The sequence below is a fragment of the Scyliorhinus canicula genome, chromosome 4 (genome assembly GCF_902713615.1).
Source record: "Scyliorhinus canicula chromosome 4, sScyCan1.1, whole genome shotgun sequence".
NCBI classification, from domain to species: Eukaryota; Metazoa; Chordata; class Chondrichthyes; order Carcharhiniformes; family Scyliorhinidae; genus Scyliorhinus; species Scyliorhinus canicula.
The window spans coordinates 155,309,461-155,328,820 of NC_052149.1; the positions used below are offsets into that span (position 1 = coordinate 155,309,461).

Consider the following 19,360-nt stretch of genomic DNA (forward strand, 5'->3'; position numbering starts at 1 on the left):
AGCCAGGGGCCGAGCCCACACAGGCCCCAGCATGCTACATTATAGGTAATACCATACAATGGTCCACAGGCAGAGCCCACATGGGCAACAGCATAATACAGATAAGCACATGGTGAATTGTTACAGTAATACATTCACCACAACCTCCGTTTTCCGTATCTAGATCAAAGCTCCTGGTTTTTGGAATTTGCATATGGCAGGGAAAATTAATCTGTTAATGGAAACCTTTGACATAGAAGGAGGCCATTTGACTCACTGTGTCCATACTGAATCTTTTAGTTAGAGAATTACAAAACTAATCCCACTATCCCATTCTCTCCTCACAACATATCTCTTCCTCTGCTTCAAATATTTTTGTTTCAAAGATGCAGTAGGATCTATTGAAATCACTACGACTGTGGCAAAGCACTCCATAATATAATTGCCCTTCGCATAATTGCATTTCTCTTAACCACTCTCTTTTCCCAAGTTAAACTTAAGTTAAACCACGTTTCACTGTTAAAACGGCTCACAATTTTAACACAACCGTGATTTGGTTGATGGCACTTTCAGCTCTGAGACTCTTCAGTTCGGACAAAAATCAAGGTTGGCGCTCCTATGCTGCACTGAGGGGGTGCAGTACTGGAGGCGCTGTCTTTCAGATAAGACCTTAAACTGAGGCCCATCTGCTTGTTTGGATGGATATAAAATAATATGTGGCACTGTTTTGAAGAGAAGCAGTGAAATTATCCCCTGTGTCTTGGCCAGTATTTATCCCTCAATCGATATCACAAGAAACACATTATCTGTTGGTTATTACTGCCGAGATAACTCAATAGCCGTAGTATAGGAGTCAATTCTGTGTCCAGAGCCCTTCATAGACATGCTGCCACGTCTCTGACGTCTCTGACGTCTCAGTGAATGCTGATACCTGGGCACTGCCAGTGACTGGGTGGGCTTGCCCCCTCCACCAATCTCACATTCACACCTTGTCACATGTAAGGCCGTAGCTAAGGAAATGCATGGTACACTCATCCTGGCCAACCTCATGAGATCATTCATCCATTTGTCAGGTTCGTGAGACTACTGACTTCCCCTGTGATCTCCATCCAGGCGTGCTTTGTCTAGCTGGCTGGTCTCCTCCTCTTGTCCAGGGGAAGAGGACCTGCTTTCCTGCCCAAGCAGCCTGAAGGAAAACCTTCAGGGAGGCATCGGAGAATCATGGGGACACCCAGATTCTTTCCTCTGCATTGCTTTGGCTGGTGCCTTAGTGGGATAAACATTTCAAAAGAGCATGCTGCCCTTTAAATAGGGCACCAGCCCCTGCAGAGGGCTTCCTTTTCCTTGCTATCCTGATATTGGTTAAAGAGGAGGCCCTGGAACTTGGAGGCAGCGTGGGAGCCATTCCATAGCCAATAGTAAAAAGGAGTGGAGTCGCAGGAGGGTGAGAGGCCTCATGAATCGGCACATGCGAGCCTCTGATGAACGCAAGGCATAATGTCCACAACTGGACACACAGAGCTCTATTCTAGAAGCAGTCTGAAGACTGTGATGGAATGCACATAAGCCTCTAATTAATCTTGTCTTCCAGCAGGTCAAAGACAAAAGCAGACTGCTGCAGTGACCGGGGGACTGGGACTTCCTCTGAGGAGGCCTCAGCCTGCTGATATGTTTGTGGAGTCATCAATAAGAGTTTCAGTGTGAGATGCAAAATCACCTGGTATAGCTTTCAGTGGCAATGCGCAACTTGGCATGGTTGATGGAGGAGTCCATCCAGGCCATGAGTACTGCCATAACACCAGTGTGTGTATGAGCTTGGCTTCCTCCTTCGAGACATTGGTGACCCTCGTGGAGAGCCACAAGCAGTAAACCACCAGGCAGTTTTGAAGTTACATTTGGTCCTCCATGATATTGTCAACTCCCTGAACTCTGCAGCAACAGCTTGACAAAAAGATGCATGGCTCTTGGACTCACTACCAGGTCCTTGGCCTCCTCCAGTGACTGTGAGGTATAATGTTCCCTGAAAAGGTGGAAGAATGACAGCCTGATGCATTTGAGGCTCCTCTCTGGGCACCCCTGGCTCCTCCGGCTCCCGGATGAAAGAGGAAGCCCCTGCTCATGCAGGAGGTCCCTGATATGATTGTGCCCTCCAGACTTCAGGCAAGCAGAGGATGAGCATGACGGTCTTTTGACATGGGCTGTAGGTTTAGCAGCGTGCCTCCACCGTATCCAACAGCACAGGGAAGCACCATGTAGGAGTGTGTAAAAGAGACTTCAGAAGAGCAGCTAGCTGCAGATGGCATCATGGGTTACTAGTTTGTTAAAGCACGGCGTTTTGAAATCTACTTACTCTCCAATAAATGTGGAATGTGGCCATGCCACAGGAATCCTTCCATTTCTTATAGGCCACTGGTTGTCAGCAGTACCCTAGGTGCCTCAAAAGAGGTAATGGGAAGGACATTACTGCATGAGCTCAATGCACAGCAAATTCTCATGGTACCGGAGACTTTTGCTGCTGCAAAAGGAAGGGTGCCACCATGTTTATCTGGATATCTGAACAGCATCTTCAGATGGCCTATGACCTGCTCTGTGTTGCTCATGTTGTCCCATGGCAGGTGTTTACCTCTCATCATCAATGCTCGGGTTCCTCACCGGTGTCAGTGGTATCCATCTTTGGAAGCCAGTGGCGTGCCTGAAAAGCTCTTGGGGCAGTCTTAGTATGCAGGCATCGTGGCTGCTGCAGGGCACTGTGCACACCCCTGAAGGATCTGCTTTTGATGGTCGCAGGCCAGTTAAACCATGGTTGAGTGGAAGCCCTTCCTTCTGCTCCGACATTTTGAAGGTAGCTGAGCCTCTCTGGAGGGTAACTGCTCCTGCACATGAGAAACTGGGTATGTGCCCTACTTCCTCCATTTTCCTCCATCCCTAAACTGGAGCTGCTGCTGGCCCTCTGATTGGCGCTGGCCTGCTGCATGTGGCTGCTACTCTCCCTCTTTCTGATCATCCGCCTCGCTGGGGGTCCCAAAACCTGAGTGAATGAGGTCCATGGTGGATAGCTGCACTCAGTTTCCAAGGCTTCTTAAATCCTTTGATTTATTTGCACACATTACTCTTCTGAGATGACACTCTAGTATGATGCTCCTGAGATAGTTAGCAGTGTTGTCCCAGCTACTGACTGACACAGGCAATACCCGCTCTGTTTTACAATCCCTGCCAAGCTATGTTAGCATTCATAATGCGTCATCTGGAGCCAACACTAACCTACTGCTAACTCATCACCTTTTTAAGCCTGGTGAGGCTCTGAAGTGCTTTCCGTGCAGTGTTTGTAAAACCTTAAATCTAAGAAAATTGCAGTTAATTGCCTGATTAACAGACTTAACAATCCTCCCGCCACCCCTCAGTCAGATGTCGTCCCACCATTCCAGCCACCCATTGGGATTATCTGGATGCAACATAGAGACATAGCTCTTCCATTCCACTACCTTTCATAGTGATAATCTGACTCCTCTCTCCTCCCTCCCTGTTACCACAGGGTTGGCAAAACCTAACCCTGTGTCTCAGTGAGATTTCTATAATCTAGCAGCCTCACTTTCTTGCCCCACTCTCAGATTTCACAGAGGCCCAGTCGAAGATGCCACACTGGATCAGACTCAGGGCAGCAATAGCAAGATGAATGATGAGCAGTGTACCACTTGCCACAAAACCCGGGTCACATCGCGGTAGTAAATTTTACATTGGGCAGAATTGATTCAGGTCTGTCAGTGAAGCTGGAGGTGAGCTTTCGACCCATCAATCAATGGAAATCCCACCTCAGAGAACTCCCAGCCTCTCCGTCCCCTCAGCAACATCATTGGGAGCAGTGCTGACTGCTGGGACAGCAAGCAGTCCCACTAGTCAAGGCGATGGAACCCCACAATGGAAGCAAGTGCAGGGCTTGTGGTGGGGCGGGGAACCGAGGCACCAAGGCTGTGGTGGGAGTGTGGGCGATAGGGTGGGATTCATCCTTTGAATGCCAGACATTGTGGGGAGCACTTCAGGCCTGGACCTTGGAGGGGCACTTGATTTTCAGGCGCACCCCCCACCCCCTCCCTTTACATGGCTCCCCCTGCCTGCAGACACACTGGTGGACACCGCCCCCACTGTATAATCCTGCCCATTATATCTTCTCACCTGCCCCTGCATATTGCCAATGAATGTGTAACATTGGGCTGGGTTCTCCAGAGCCAATCGCGTACTTCCCAGCGGCACACCTTTCAATGGCGGCGAGATTCTATTGTCCCACCACGTGTCAGTGTGATTTCCCATTGTAACCACCCCAAGCTGCCGGAATCCCGCGGGCAGGGCTGCGCTGCCGACGGGAAAAATGAATCGCCACGGCCGGAGAATTCCAGCTATTGCCTCTGCCTTTTCTTTTCATTCCACCGTTCAGGTTTCCGTGTAAATCCCTATCAGTTTAATTCTGAATTGAAGAAATAATGCTTTTTTTCACTTGTTTTTAACTACCTCTCAATGAGAGTTTAATTTCACGCACATTGATTTCCCTGTGAAATTGAGCATAGTAAATTGCGCATGTGATGTATGTGCTCCAAATTGAATCAGTTAGAAGATCAGAGATAACTTGGAAGGAATATGAGGCCTCTTACTCTTTGCCTGTTAACTGCTTCCCCCTTGTGTTCTTCACCATATACATTTTGTTTCTTTGGCAGATCAAATGGGAAGTTACAGAGGAGCAGAGGAAGGAGTGCACTGCAAAAGGCAAGTCAATGGTGTGTATTTCTTTACCTGTACATCTGTATTGTTTAACAGCAGTCCCAGCAGTATTCCTGGTCACAGTGGAATCCTGCAGACGAATGTGAAAACGAGTGGCCAGTTCAGGAGAAAGATGAGAGCAGAACCTTTGTCGGGAAAACGACAAGCAGATTAGAAGAACGGAATTCTGGAAATGTTAAACAGGTCTGCAACTGTGGAGAGAGAAACAAAGTTCATGTTTCAGGACATAACCTTTCATCCAAACCTATTTCCTTCACATCCTTTGTGTATACCCCAGGAGGTCTTGTGGCACAATGGGTCAGGTCCATATTTCTGGGCCACCCGCTCCAGGTTCAAGTCCCACTCCAGGACTTGATGGCCATGGAAGGCACACTCATACTGTGGCCTCACAGGTTGACTTATCGGTCAAATCTCTGCAATACTTTGCAAAGCATAACCATGGAGCAATGTAATGGGAGCCCATGGCCGCTAATGCCCTCCGCGGTCATGGCACCTGAAAGAGGGGGTGGGATTCTCTCAGCCCGGGGCCTGCCCGGAGAATCCCCGCGATCGGCGCGAATCACGCCACGCCGCCCCAACGCCAGCGCACGATTCTCTGCAGAGCGGAGAATCAGCGCCATTGCCGCCGGCGTGGTTGGCACAGTGCCGGTCAGGGACCACTCTACGTGACCAGCCCGCCGATTCTCGGGCCAGGATGGCCGAGCAGCCATCATAAAAAAGCCGAGTCCCGCAGGCGCCGTCCATACCTGCTCTCAGACGGCGGGAACTCGGCGTGGAAGGGTCGGGGGGGGCAGCTTGTTGGGAGGGGGTGCGGGGGGGGGGGGTCCGACCCTGGGGGGGGGGGGGGGCCACCGATCGGCGGGCTGGCCTCTCTGGCTGGCGGCCTCCTTTCTTCCACGCCACCCCCTGTAGTCCTGCACCATGTTGTGTCGGTGCCGGTGCGTTGAAGGAAGCCACTGCGTAGCTCGCGTTGGCGTTGGTGCCACTGCGCATGTGAGGGTCCCGTGCCACCCATTTCATGCCAGGATCAGAAGCTGGAGCGGCGTGAACTGCTCCAGTGCCATGCTGGCCCCCTGTAGGGGCCAGAATTGCTGATCCTAAGGCAGTGTTGACTCCGTCGAGAAACATGATGGCGTTTCCGACGGCATCAATACTTAGCCTCAGGATCACAGAATCCCGCCCAGGAGGCCCATACCTCTTGCTTTTTTTATACAGCTGTTAGATTCTTATTGTGTTTAGGGGGACATGTAAGAGGTGTACAAATTGCATGCTGGGATATGCATTAGGGATTGAAAGCAATGAGGAACATTGACTGCTCGAAAATGGGAATGGGATAGGAAAATAGTTATCTCTGGTCTGAAGACCATGAATTAGCTTCAATTTGAATTGGTTTTTGGAGCAAGCAATGAGATGGATTAAGGTTTGCCCTGTCCACTCTGCACATTGGCTTTGTAATTTTAAGGATGAAATACTATATATTTTTTTAAATAATAGATTGGAGGAGTTGGGAGCTCAATAAATTATAAACTAAAGTAACGTTTCAATGAAGAATGAAAGCAACAATAAAGAAAACCCTTAAAATGAAGTAGAGAACAGACAAATAATAAAATGGAGAATAGCAATGGGAATGGGGTGGAAATAATTCTGGGAGAGATTGAAAAGGATCAGAAATCCATGTCAAAGGATATGGAACTTGATATTAAATCACAGTGAGCCAGCAATAAATTGGGTGAAAGAAATGTTGAATTATTATAGCATTAAAGTCCAAGTTGGAATTGGTCATGCTGAAACTACCCAGTTCATGTTGTGAGGGTGCATCTTGGGTACCTTCTGAGGTGATGTAGAGAAGGTCACAAATTTGAACCCTGAAATTAAATGTTGGGAAGAGCCACTATCTCACTTGTCAATGTCTGGTGCACAATGTTTCCAACGACCTTTTGAAAGGAGATATTGGAGAAAGGCTGATGGAGGAGGATATGTGGGAATCACTTTGTTTCATGTCTTACAGGAAGAATGCGACAATTTTATCCGGGTCCTGCAGTACCTCAACGACACGCACATTTTCATGTGTGGAACTTTTGCCTTTAACCCGAAGTGCGCCTACATAGTAAGATATATTCTCTTTTATCACTAAGGCCTTGATACGATTGTGTGCTTCTCCTGTGCCTTTGAACTTTCACGTGTCCATGAGAGCAGCAGAAATGTAATTGTTTTCTCAGACTAATAAATAGTAAAGTCTAAGAGTGATGTTGTCATGGAAACCTGTCTCACAACCCTTCACTCAGCAGTAATATGATAGGAGAAACAGTGATGTCATTGACAATCAGGACAAGTTTATTATTTTAATTTAAACAGCTTTCTCTGATGGGGCTGTTGACGAATGTTCCATGGACTATATTAGCTCAAATTCTGGCCTATTTAGTGTCTATTCCCTGGTTTATTAGATTTTACTTTTGCAATAGAAACAACACGTAGGGGAAAATTAGGAAGTTAGATAGATAGAACAGTACAGCACAGAACAGGCCCATCGGCCCTCGATGTTGTGCCGAGCAATGATCACCCTACTCAAACCCACCCTATACCCGGGACTCTTCGCAGTTGCAGTTCCATTTTCAGATATGATGGTGGTCTTAGATTCATCTAGGTTTATTGTTTGAAGATATTGATCCTGAGGTGGGATAAGACGATCACCTTCTTTGTTTCATAAAAGACACATTCAATTTTGGAATGTCTGCCTATGGTTTCAGGGTTGATATGGTTTGACAACCCTAAGTCTGGATGTATCCTTTTGTCCTCGTGCGGTGGTGAGGCAGAATACACAAGCCAGGCCACCTGACCCTTGGCGGCCATCTTTGCCACACATTGACTTTTTCTTTTTAAAATGACCAATTCCAAAGCATCCGCATTGAATCTCGAAGGTTAGGAATGTGGTATGTCTTCGCTTGGTGCAATAAATGAATGGGGTGGGCAAGGGCAGTGCGGTTAACAGTCTGATTTGAACTTACAATGGTATTTTATTTCAGAAGGCCTCAGAGTTTGAGCTAGTGAAAGATGATAACGGAGAGGTAATCCTGGAAAGTGGAAAAGCACGGTGCCCATATGACCCCGCCTTTCGATACACCACTGTGGTGGCGGGTAATCTCTCAAATTTCTCTCTAATCATCAATGTTAATAGAAAGGCTGGTTTTGGAAACTTGGATTGAGGGAGGGATGGTGGCAGACATAGCTGTATTTTTCGATTTTTCATCCAAAATCAAGTATTGAAACATTTTCTACATGGTTAATCCGCATATCATTGCATTTTCTATAACGCTCCTAAACTTTTGGCTACAGAGTTGCAGTAACATCCAGAAGATGCATATGAGTACATATTCAAAATAGAATATGATTGTGTTCCTGGTAACGTGCCCAAGATGTCTCCTGTAACTAAGCACTTATAATATTGCCAAATTGTTGTCACAGAACTTGAAAATGGAAGAGCAATAAACATAGCCCAAATTGGGGACTGCAACAGGTCTATCAGTATGTGCAACATTGAGGGAAAGGGAGAACTTGATACTGTGCATTGGAGAAACCTTTCAAATATTTATTTTTGTATCATATTTGCTCCTCTTTGCATTCAACCTATCCTTTAAACCATACCGTTCCTGAGGGCAGGGAAGAGCTGTCAGGATCATGGGAGATGCCGTTGTATCTTCTGACTTATCCTGTACAGTTAGGAGAAAATCGAGCCCCCATATGCATGGGAACTTTAATAAGAACACGGGGAGTGCACACCGAGTAAAATAAGAACAACGTTTTATTTACACAACGCCTTGTACATTACCCGGTAGATCCCTACCAGGTTTCTCTCTCTCTGTTGGTGCCATACCGGCCGACTTTATATACATGGGTTAATTGAGATACGCCCCCTAGCGGGGGAAGACAAGCATTCCCACCCCATAGGTTATGTGCGGGTTATTACAGTAATGGAGAATCAGTCTCATTCCCAGCATAAATCACAAGGCGACACTTGATTTTTAAAAAAAAGTGCGATGACCAGTTACCAAAATGGGAGATGATCTGTTGTTACCAATGCTGCCGGACAGACTTCAGTTCCTGAACTTGGTGAGTTCATTGGGTAGATGCTGTATAGGAAAAATTGGAAGGAACGTCTTCCTCCTCCCAGCAGCCCCACACGTTACACACCCACTTTTGAACTTCTGCTAGTTTATTAACAGAGCCCGAAGATCAGGTTGCCTGCCGATTCTTTCCCCTGGTGAACGCTGGTGTGATGTTGATGAGGGATTGGAGGAAAGATTCTTTTCATGTTTAAATACAAATAAGACTGGATTTTGAGTGGTGTGGAGCTGACAAAAGCTGCAATCACTGTGGAACTTTGCATGGTAAGGAATTGGTAACTAGCTCTCTTCTCTCTGACCCTGTGATACACCAGATGGGCTCTTGTATGCAGCAACTGCAATCGATCTCCAAGGAACTCAATTCCTTATTTCCAGGGCAATGGGTCCTTTCAATCAGCGAACTACAACAGAGACATTAGATTCCTGGTTGAAGGGTGAGTAATGAAAGGTTTTTGATAACTGTAGTAATGAGATTAAGCTGGAAGAAAAATGTTGAATGCTGAAATTCCTGAAATGGGACTAACGGTGCACATACCTCATTTAAGAAAAATAATTTCCTTCAAACCTCTCAGCCATGCCTCCATCTCCTTTGGTCAGGTGCTAGTTGCATTTAGGTCTTTTTCTTTTCATGAATAATTAGCATACCGCTTAGGTGCAAGGCAAAGTCCTCCCTGCGGATACTAGAAATCTGAAATAAAAACAGGAAATACTGGAAAGACTCATCAGGTCAGAGTTAGTGGGCTGGATTTTACAGGGTAGAATGGTCCCTGCTGCATTCCTGGGCCAAAGAATCCCGGGGGGTGGGGGGAGCCCGCCCACGATCCCAATGGCTGCACTGTAGCAATTTAACACCGGGGCAGCATTAATTGCTCTAAGAGACTTTTGCCCTATTCTCGGGAGGAGGTTTTACCATGCAGAGCTACCGGCTAATCTGATTTTAGTGGTGGCCTCTGCTGGGACTGGAGGCAGACCTATTCTCAACAAGGAGCGCAGGTTAAGCGCATGGTTGGGGATCTCAGCGAGGGGTAACGGTCAGTTCATTATCGTTTTTTCACTTACCCGGTGAGGCGGGGAGGCGAGCCCTGAGGGGCTCTCGTTTCTGGTCGGAAGCGCCCGGGTGGGTAGAGGGACTTTAGAGGGGTTTCACAGGACGGCACAACATCGTGGGCCGAAGGGCCTGTACTGCGCTGTAATGTTCTATGTTCTATCAGGTCATGGAGCTTGGTGGCTCAAATTACTTTTGTGCCAGTTTTAAAAGATATTTTCACCTTTCTATTATTGCCATTATTTTGCAGCTTTTTTGTTATCACTCTTGCTGTCTCACCATCCCTGTCACAGCCCGAGACATTAACAGTAGGATGAATGTTTGTTCCTGAGAAAAAATGAATGTCTAACAATAATTACAGGCCTCCTTTTCATACCGATAATCACTATTCAAGAACCACTTTGCCTCGTATCCATTGTGTGTGATTCTGTCCATGTGTGATTCGGTACATGTGTGATTCTGTACATGTGTGATTGATTGTGTATGTTGTGTGCAACATTGCAACTCTTCACAATACAGAGAACTGAGATACTTTTCTATCCTCCAGAACCAACATTTGTTAGCTCAGCCCTGGTGAAGGAGAGCTTGAGGAGCGAAGTGGGCGACGATGACAAACTGTATTTTTTCTTCAGCGAGTTCAGCAAGAAGTTTAACTATTATACCAGACCACGGGTTGCCAGAGTCGCCAGGATTTGCAAGGTAGTCAGATGATAGCAACTATTCTCGAGACTTTCTTTCCAGTGCCATCACTAGCGGAAGGCAAATAATTAAAGGTGCAGGAATCTGTACAATGCAAATAATGTATCTCTATGTTAGTGATGCATTTAATTATACACCACATGTGGATAAGAATTCCTCTGCTTACTGGTATGTATTAATGACATGATAAACATAACATTAATTTTCCCATCTTGCATTGCATGAATGACATTATGAATAAAGTTAGGAAGGTGCTCTCTATGTGATTCCTTGAGCAAAGTCAGAAACCTCTTCTAGAAATGCCAAAATGTCCTTTTATCATTTAAAGTTATGCTCTCCAGGTTTAACTCTGGGACCAGTGGGAAATCCTGATCTTCCATGTGGTTGATGTTCGGATTGGGTTGGAGGGAGGAAATGATCTATCCTCCAGTTTCGGGTGTTCTCTTGCTCCAAAACCTCCAACAGCGACAAGAAAGTCAAGGCTGAGACTACTCTCAGTTCAGATCGCATTTCCAGTCTGTCACATAGCAACAATAATGTGGAGCACTTTTAACCTAACTCAGCCAACAGCCGAAATCTTCTGTCCTTGTTCACCGCTGGGATTTTCTGGTAAACAGACCTTTGGCTGTAATGCCAACTTTTCCATTCTCATTGCCATGGGTCCTGCCACGGACGAGACCGAAGAATCCTGTCCAACAAGTGCTATGCTGGTAAAATTAATCGGAATTTATTTTCCGCTGAAGAGTCGGTGTGGAACACATGTACAAAATATAGTTCAAAGCTCGATGCTTTGGGTTTCCTGCCTGGTGAGTTAGGTTAAAATGACACGACCCCCCCACCACCACCACCTCCACCACCACCACCACCACCACCACCCAACCACCGCTGTCACTGCAGAGCTATACACAGACAGTGCCACGCACAGGCAGTACCACTGTCACTGCAGAGGTACACACAGATAGTGCCACACACAGGCAATAGCACTGTCGCTTCAGTGCTATACACAGACAGTGCCAACACAGGCAGTAACATTGTCGCTTCAGTGCTATACACAGACAGTGCCAACACAGGCAGTAACATTGTCGCTTCAGTGCTATACACAGACAGTGCCAACACAGGCAGTAACATTGTCGCTTCAGTGCTATACACAGACAGTGCCAACACAGGCAGTAACATTGTCGCTTCAGTGCTATACACAGACAGTGCCAACACAGGCAGTAACATTGTCGCTTCAGTGCTATACACAGACAGTGCCACACACAGGCAGTAACAATGTCACTGTAGTTCTATACACCGACAGTGGAAAACACAGACAGTACCACTGTCACTGCAATGCTATGCACAGACAGTGCTATACACAGACAGTGCCAACACACAGGCAGTAGCACCGTCACTGCAGAGCTACACACAGGCAGTAGCACCGTCACTGCAGAGCTACACACAGGCAGTAGCACCGTCACTGCAATGCTATGCACAGACAGTGCTATACACAGACAGTGCTATACACAGGCAGTGCTATACACAGGCAGTAGCACCGTCACTGCAATGCTATGCACAGACAGTGCTATACACAGACAGTGCCACACACAGGCAGTAGCACCGTCACTGCAATGCTATGCACAGACAGTGCTATACACAGGCAGTAACACTGTTACTGTCACTGAATGTCCGCATCGCTGGGGGATGTGACCCAGGGCCAGGCTGATCCCAATGAAGTTCTGCGGGGCATGTCCAACTCTCAGATGGGAATGGCCGAGGCGCTGAGGAGCTTGTCCCAGACGCAGGTGGGCCATGCTGAGGCACTGCAGACCAATCACAGGAGCATCGCATGGGCACCGATACCATGGAGGAGACCATGGGGAACCACCAGGGCTGGCAGAGCCAGATTATGCAGGGGCAGCTGGGGCCTGACTCAGCTGTCCCCCACCGTCCCAAAGTGAATGCCACGCCCTCTATGGGCACCAACCGGGAGAAGGGGGCGCTGTGTGCCCACCCGGACCCGTCCCATTAGTGGCAACAGTGGCCATCGGCTGCCCTGAGTTCCACCCCTCTGATGAGGTCTGTTCTCGCTAGCAGCACACGGAACAGGGCGACATGGCTGTGCATGAGCCGCTGACAAGTGAGCCGGGGCCCGCCGGCCTCAGAGTCCCCAGAGGACGCCCGGAAGGAGCATCGAAGGCCACGGTACGAGGTAACAGCTGCCTGCCTCCACCTCAGATGTGCATCCTGGGGACACACCCACGGGAATCCACTTGGATGTGTGAAGGGCTCACTTAACTACGATTGCCAATTCCCTATTAGCAATAGACTTCATCTGCATGGCCAGAGGCCTCGGTAGTCGGCATGGGATGTGGGTGGTCGTCGGGGCAGGCAGGCAGGGTTGCTCCCGGAATGGGTAAAGATGATCCAGGGGTTGGCATGGTGGTGCTGCGAGTGGTTGCTCCCCACCCCCCGCGCCCCACCCTCCCATGGCAACCGACCCCAGAGGGGGTTGCCTCCATCCCAGCCAAGAGTCCCCCCCCCCCCCCCCCCCCCACTGAGCACTGGTGTGGCAAGCCCAGCACCCCCGGCCTCATTGCCTGTGACCAAAGATGGCTACGCACCTCCTTGGCTCCCCACGGAAGCCCTTCCGCCAGGTTCACGTTTTTCAAAAGGAGTACTAATCGGCGCCAGCGTGACCACTTGCTGGGGAGGCCGATGAATGACGGGAGATCGTTGGATGTGGAGTGGTTGCCGTTAATTGTATGGAAATAGGGTTTAAGTGGTGATAATTGGTTTATCGCCGCGCTACAGCGAGAGCCGATTTCGCTTATGGGAGTGGGCTGGTTGCATCGCAAACTGACGCCTGGTGTGATTCTCGTCTTTGGCCTCTCCCGCTATTCACTGGTCTCGTTTCGCTTGAGCGAGAGGATAACGGGGCCAGTGAGTCGCACGCTTAGAATATAAGTTACTTGCCACATAATTCCTCACCTCTGACCTTCTCTTGTATCCATAGTATTTATATGGATAGTCCAGTTCAGTTTCTCGTCAGTGGTAATTTCCAGGATGTTGATGGTAAGGGATTTTGCGATGGCATTGCATTTGAACATCAAAATAAGATGGTCTGCTTCTCTCTTGTTAGGGATGGTCATTGCCTGGCACTTGTGTGACACAAATGTTACTTATCAGCCTAAGCCTGGATGTTGTCCAGGTTTTGCAGTGAACGTTGCTGAAGAATCATCAGTGAGCGTTTCCAAAATTTAAATACACTAGATCCTCTGGTCTCCCATGATTGGCGCAGGCTTGGAGGGCCGATGGGCCTATTCCTGTGCTGTACTAATCTTTGTTCTTTTGAGATAAAGAGGAAGTGGAAGATGGAGCTGGGTAGTGGATTTGAAGGGGGGGGACGGCTTGGAGTGAGGCCCTACGGAAGACAAATTCGACCTCCTCGTGTGCAGTTTAATTCAGTTTACAGTGGTGCATAGGGTGCACATGACAAAGTCATGTATGAGTTGATTTTTCACGGAGGTGGAGGATAGATGTGGCCGATGTTCAAGGAGGGTCAGCAAACCACACTCGCATGTTTTGATCTTTCCCAAAATTGGTGGAGTTTTGGTAGTCAAAATCCATCCTACTATTTCATCCTCAAAAGGCTCCAAGAGATTTGTCAAACTTCCATTTTATAAATCTTTGTTGACTGATTAATCACGGAATGATTTTCTAAGTGCCCTGCTACCATGTTCCAAATAATAGACTCTAGCATTTTTCCTATTACTAATTTTAGACTTACATATAGTTCCCCCATTATCTTTCCACTTCCTTTTGTAAATAACATGGTAATGTTTTCTACCTTTCAATTTTTGGGAACTACTTTAGAATCTAAGGAATAGAGGAGATGAAAACTAATGCACATAAAAGTATAGGCAGTGCCACATACAGGCAGGGACACTGTCACTGCAGTTCTTTACACAGATAGTGCTACACATGGTCAGTAATATTGTCATTGTCGTACCATGCATATATAAATCTACATTGCAGTACCATATACATGCATTACCATACACATATAAATCTACATTGCAGTACCATATACATGCAGTACCATACATAAATAAATCTGCATTGTAGTATCATACACCATAGTAGTACCATATTTGGGGCAGCACGATAGCATTGTGGTTAGCATAAATGCTTCACAGCTCCAGGGTCCCAGATTCGATTCCCGGCTGGGTCACTGTCTGTGCGGAGTATGCACGTCCTCCCCGTGTGTGCGTGGGTTTCCTCCGGGTGCTCCGGTTTCCTCCCACTGTCCAAAGATGTGCGGGTTAGGTGGATTGGCCATGCTAAATTGCCCGTAGTGTCCTAATGGTAAGGTTAAGGGGGGGGAGTTGTTGGGTTGCGGGTATGGGGTGGATACGTGGGTTTGAGTGGGGTGATCATGGCTCGGCACAACATTGAGGGCCGAAGGGCCTGTTCTGTGCTGTACTGTTCTATGTTCTATGTTCATACACATATAAATCTACATTGCAGTACCATACATGCAGTACCATACATAAATAAATCTGCATTGCAGTACCAAATATATTCAATACCATACATATATGAATCTGCATTGCAGCATCATACATATATAATACTGTCATTGCAGTAGCATACATATGTAATTCTGCACACAGACAGTAAGATTGTTATTGCAGTAACATACATATGTAAATAATGCTGTACACAGACATTAATACTGTCATTGCAGGACCATACATATGTAAATCTGCACACAGACAGTAAGATTGTCATTGCAGTACCATATATATGTAATTCTGCACACAGGCAGTATCACTCTCATTGCAGTACCATATGTAAATAATGCTGCACACAAACAGCAAATACTCTCATTGCAGTACCATATATATGTAATTCTGCACACAGGCAGTATCACTCTCATTGCAGTACCATATGTAAATAATGCTGCACACAAACAGTAAATATTCTCATTGCAATACCATACATATGTAATGCTGCACACAAGCAGCAATAACATGCTATGACAGTGTCACCTCCAATGCTAGGAGATGACACTATCGCATCAGCAGATAGTCATATGCGTCTTCAGCTATCCATTGACTGCAAATTAAATGATTGCTGAACATTTGGCTGGGACTCTTTTTTGAGTACCGTGTATGCCAGAGTGTTCCTCACTAACGCCATAACCTCTTGGTTTCAGGGCGACACTGGGGGGTTAAAACTTCTCCAGAGGCGGTGGTCCAGCTTCCTGAAGGCTTCTCTGGTGTGCAGTGATCCATCAAGCAAGCTTTACTTTGATGTAATTCAGGATGTGTTCATGTTGCAGCAGGACCCGGATGATTGGACCAGTACTATGTTTTATGCAGTATTCACGTCACAGTGGTAAGCTAAAAATGAATTCACGCATTGCCCTATAAATGTGGTTTATAAACTCACGCCTAAGGTTATTATGTCCGCTGTGTCAAAGCAGTGTTTATTAATAATAATCTAAAGAGCGACTAAATCAATAACCAGTGGGCAGGTTGAAATGATAGGACCTGAAATTGAAACAGAGATAGAATAAAACTCGTCTGCACAAAAAGATATGGACAGATAGCAGAAAGGGGCCTGCAGATAAATATTGACATGATAAGAGGTGAAAGGGGACCTGCAGCAAAAGAAGGCAGCGCACCCATGCACAGAAATATTCATGCCAGTTTTAACTGCAAGTGAGCCTTGAGTCTGAAGAGCAATTGTTAGGCCCTCCCTGACTTGCTGACCCCGACCATTTGAACACCCAATCCAATTTAAATAAATCTATGGTCTCCGATCAATGGGTGGGAGCCGGTTGTGCATGGTAAGAGGCAGAGGCTGGGGACTCCCAACAGAAATGTCCCTGGAATGTCTGATAGGTTGGGTGGAGCAGTAGATAATTTTGGTTGGGAGAAGGAAGCCTCTGCTCCACACTTCCTTATGGGCCTGAGAGTTTCATTCCTGGTCATCCAGTCTCACAAGGAAATCTTTAAAAAAAAATAAGTGACACATCCCAATAGCTCTCTTCTGGACATGCTGCCTCTTTGAATTGGGTGGTCCCAGCGAGCTCAGTGCTGAGTGTTAGTCTCGACCATTCAGGGTTAAAATGTAGTCAGGATCCAAATGATATCATCAGACTCCGACATCTGAATTTCAGTGTAGGCCACGCCTGCCACATTCTTGGCTGAGTAAGTGAGAGATCAGGTGGACTTCCCTGGCGGCCATGAGCTGACTGGTCGCACACAAGCTGGCTCCTGATTGGAGGTGTTGGTTTTGGCCCTTTCTACCCAGTTAATGGGGATTTTTGTGGGAAAAGTGAGTGGGTGGAGGGCGGTGGTTTCTCCCCCAGTATGGAATGTCGGCGGGCTATCACGCCAGGCAAAAGTAGTTGAAAGCCCTAGCTATGGAGTTGGGGGATACGGGTGGCGCAGCACCAATGGAAACAATGATGGAGGGGGAAGTGTCATCATCGTCTGCCACACTGCCTCTGGAGCAGTTGATGGACTTTATCAAGGGGAGGCTTGTCAAGCGCGAAAGGAGATGCAGGGGGACTGGTCCAGATTGAGGGAGCAGTAGCCCCTCTTCACAGGGCTATGGATCAGGTGGAGAAGAGTCATGGGGTATGACGATTCAAGAGGTAGAAAGGGCGGTGTTGGACCAAAGTGACCGGATCGTATCATTGGAGGCAATGCTGGGGGAGGCCTGCAAGGTGCTGCAGGCGAGGGTGGACAACCAGGAGAATCGGTCCAGGTGGCAGAAATTGCGAATCGCCGGCCTGCCAGAGGATGTGGAGGGAACAAGTGCCACAGGCTACGTTTCGAAGATGTTCGAGAACTTGGTCGAGGTGGGGGTCTTTGAGAAGGCTCCAGTGGTGGATTTTGCCCATTAGTCCCTAAGACAGAGGCCAAAAGCTGGGGAGCTGCCACGGGCGGTGATTGTGAGATTGCACAAGTTTCAGGACAGGGAGAAGATTCTGAGGTGGGCAAAGGCAACTCGAGACTGTAGCTGGGAGGGGAATCTGATCCGGATTTATCGGAGTATTGGTGCCGACCTGGCTAAATGGCAGGCAGGGTTTAATAAGACCACAGTGGTGCTCTTTCTGAGCAAGGTTTGGCTTGGGGTGTTGTACCCGGCCAAACTTTGGGTGACTTTTAATGCCAAAATACTTTTCAGTGTACCTCGGTACACGTGACAATAAACAAATCCAATCCAATCCAATCCAAAGAACATTACACGCTGGAGGAAGCGGATGACATTGTCAAGGAAGATGGGTTGGGGGAGAGCCAATGCTGGAAATTTTCTGTTTTATGACTTGTTATGTATATGCTAGCTTTGTAATTGATATGTTGTTGTTTCATGCACATGTTGGGTTTTGGTGTGGGTTTTTTGGAGTTACATGTGTATGCAATATGTGTACATTCAGTTGTTATTTGCACATGTTGGTTTTTTTAAGGATTGGGTTGATATTATGGAGTTTTGAGTTGGGTGGGGGGGGTTGGTAGAAACAGAGTGGGGGAGGGGGATGGCAGACCTTAGTAGAGAGAGGGGCCAGAAACCCCTGGAAGTAGCATGGAGCCTGCAGTGTTTAAATGGCCTGGTTAACGGTCCTGGGTATTTGCGCACCTAAAAGGTCCAGATGTGGCTTTCCTTCAGGAGACACATTTACGGCTGAAGGACCAGATGTGGTCAAGGAAGGGATGGGTGGAGCAGACTTTTCATTTGGGTTTTGGCTCTAAGTCGAGGCAGGTTGCGATCCTGTTCAGTAAAAAGGTGGCAGCTGTGGGGGCTAGAGAGATGCGGGACTCAGGGGGGCGGCTTGTGGGTTTCTGTCAAGGGTGTTGGTGGTGTTGGTTAATATGTATATATGCCGAGACTTCCGGTTGCGGCTATGACTAGCTAAGCCGCACATTTGGAAGCTCCTGCAACAAAGGTGTTTTTGGGCCAATTGGAGGGCCCCAACGGCGCTGAAAAAACGAATCCCGGTGTGGGAAGGTCCCCTGAGGAGAACTAGACCGATTTTATGGTCGGTACCCGGAGTGGAGCGGCAAGAAAAACGGCAGCAGCTCCCCAAAAAAAGCGGGGGAAGAAAATCAAAATGGCGGCCGGCGGTGCACCGGAGGAGTGGAAGAAATGGGCGGAGGAGCAGCAGGCCGCTCTCCTCCGTTTTTTCACGGAGATGAAAGTGGAACTCTTAGAGTCCATGAACGCGACGGCCACCAGGTTGGTGGGAGCCCAGGCGATCCAAGAGGCGTCGATTAAAGATCTGCAGCAGGAGATGGCCGCGAGGGAGGAGGAGGCCACAGTCATCGGGGCAAAGGTGGAGGTGCACGAGGCACTCCACACGAAGTGGCAGAGCCGCTTCGAGGAGCTGGACACTCGGATGAGGAGGAAAAATTTGAGGATCCTGGGCCTGGAAGAAGGCCTGGAGGGGTCGGATCTCCCGGGATATGTGGCGGAGATGTTGAGCTCCCTGATGGGGGAAGGGGCCGGTCCGGCGCCCCTGGAATTGGAAGAGGCATACCGGGTCATGGCCAGGAGGCCTAGGGCAAACGAGCCCCCGAGGGCGGTGCTGGTGCGGTTCCAGCGGCTAAGTGATCGAGAGAAAGTCCTGAGGTGGGCTAAAAGGGAGAAAAGCAGCAAGTGGCAGAACTCGACGGTAAGGGTGTACCAGGACTGGAGTGCGGAGGTGGCAAAGCGGCGGGCCCGGTACAACCGGACAAAGGCGGTGCTACAC

At 47.9% G+C, this 19,360-nt stretch overlaps 1 protein-coding gene across 2 annotated transcripts in view; it reads left to right on the top strand.

Moving 5' to 3' along the window:
- The window catches only part of LOC119965102 (semaphorin-4B-like), an 89,810-nt gene that overhangs the window by 35,686 nt on the left and 34,764 nt on the right, over window positions 1-19,360 (top strand). Inside the window, exons 3-8 of one of the 2 annotated variants that reach the window (XM_038795400.1) lie at window positions 4,686-4,745; window positions 6,758-6,856; window positions 7,773-7,884; window positions 9,185-9,304; window positions 10,463-10,614; window positions 15,815-15,996. In XM_038795400.1, coding sequence (XP_038651328.1) covers window positions 4,686-4,745; window positions 6,758-6,856; window positions 7,773-7,884; window positions 9,185-9,304; window positions 10,463-10,614; window positions 15,815-15,996 — 725 coding nt within the window. The remainder of the gene's footprint in view (window positions 1-4,685; window positions 4,746-6,757; window positions 6,857-7,772; window positions 7,885-9,184; window positions 9,305-10,462; window positions 10,615-15,814; window positions 15,997-19,360) is intronic. The other variant, XM_038795399.1, reaches the window with a different exon arrangement.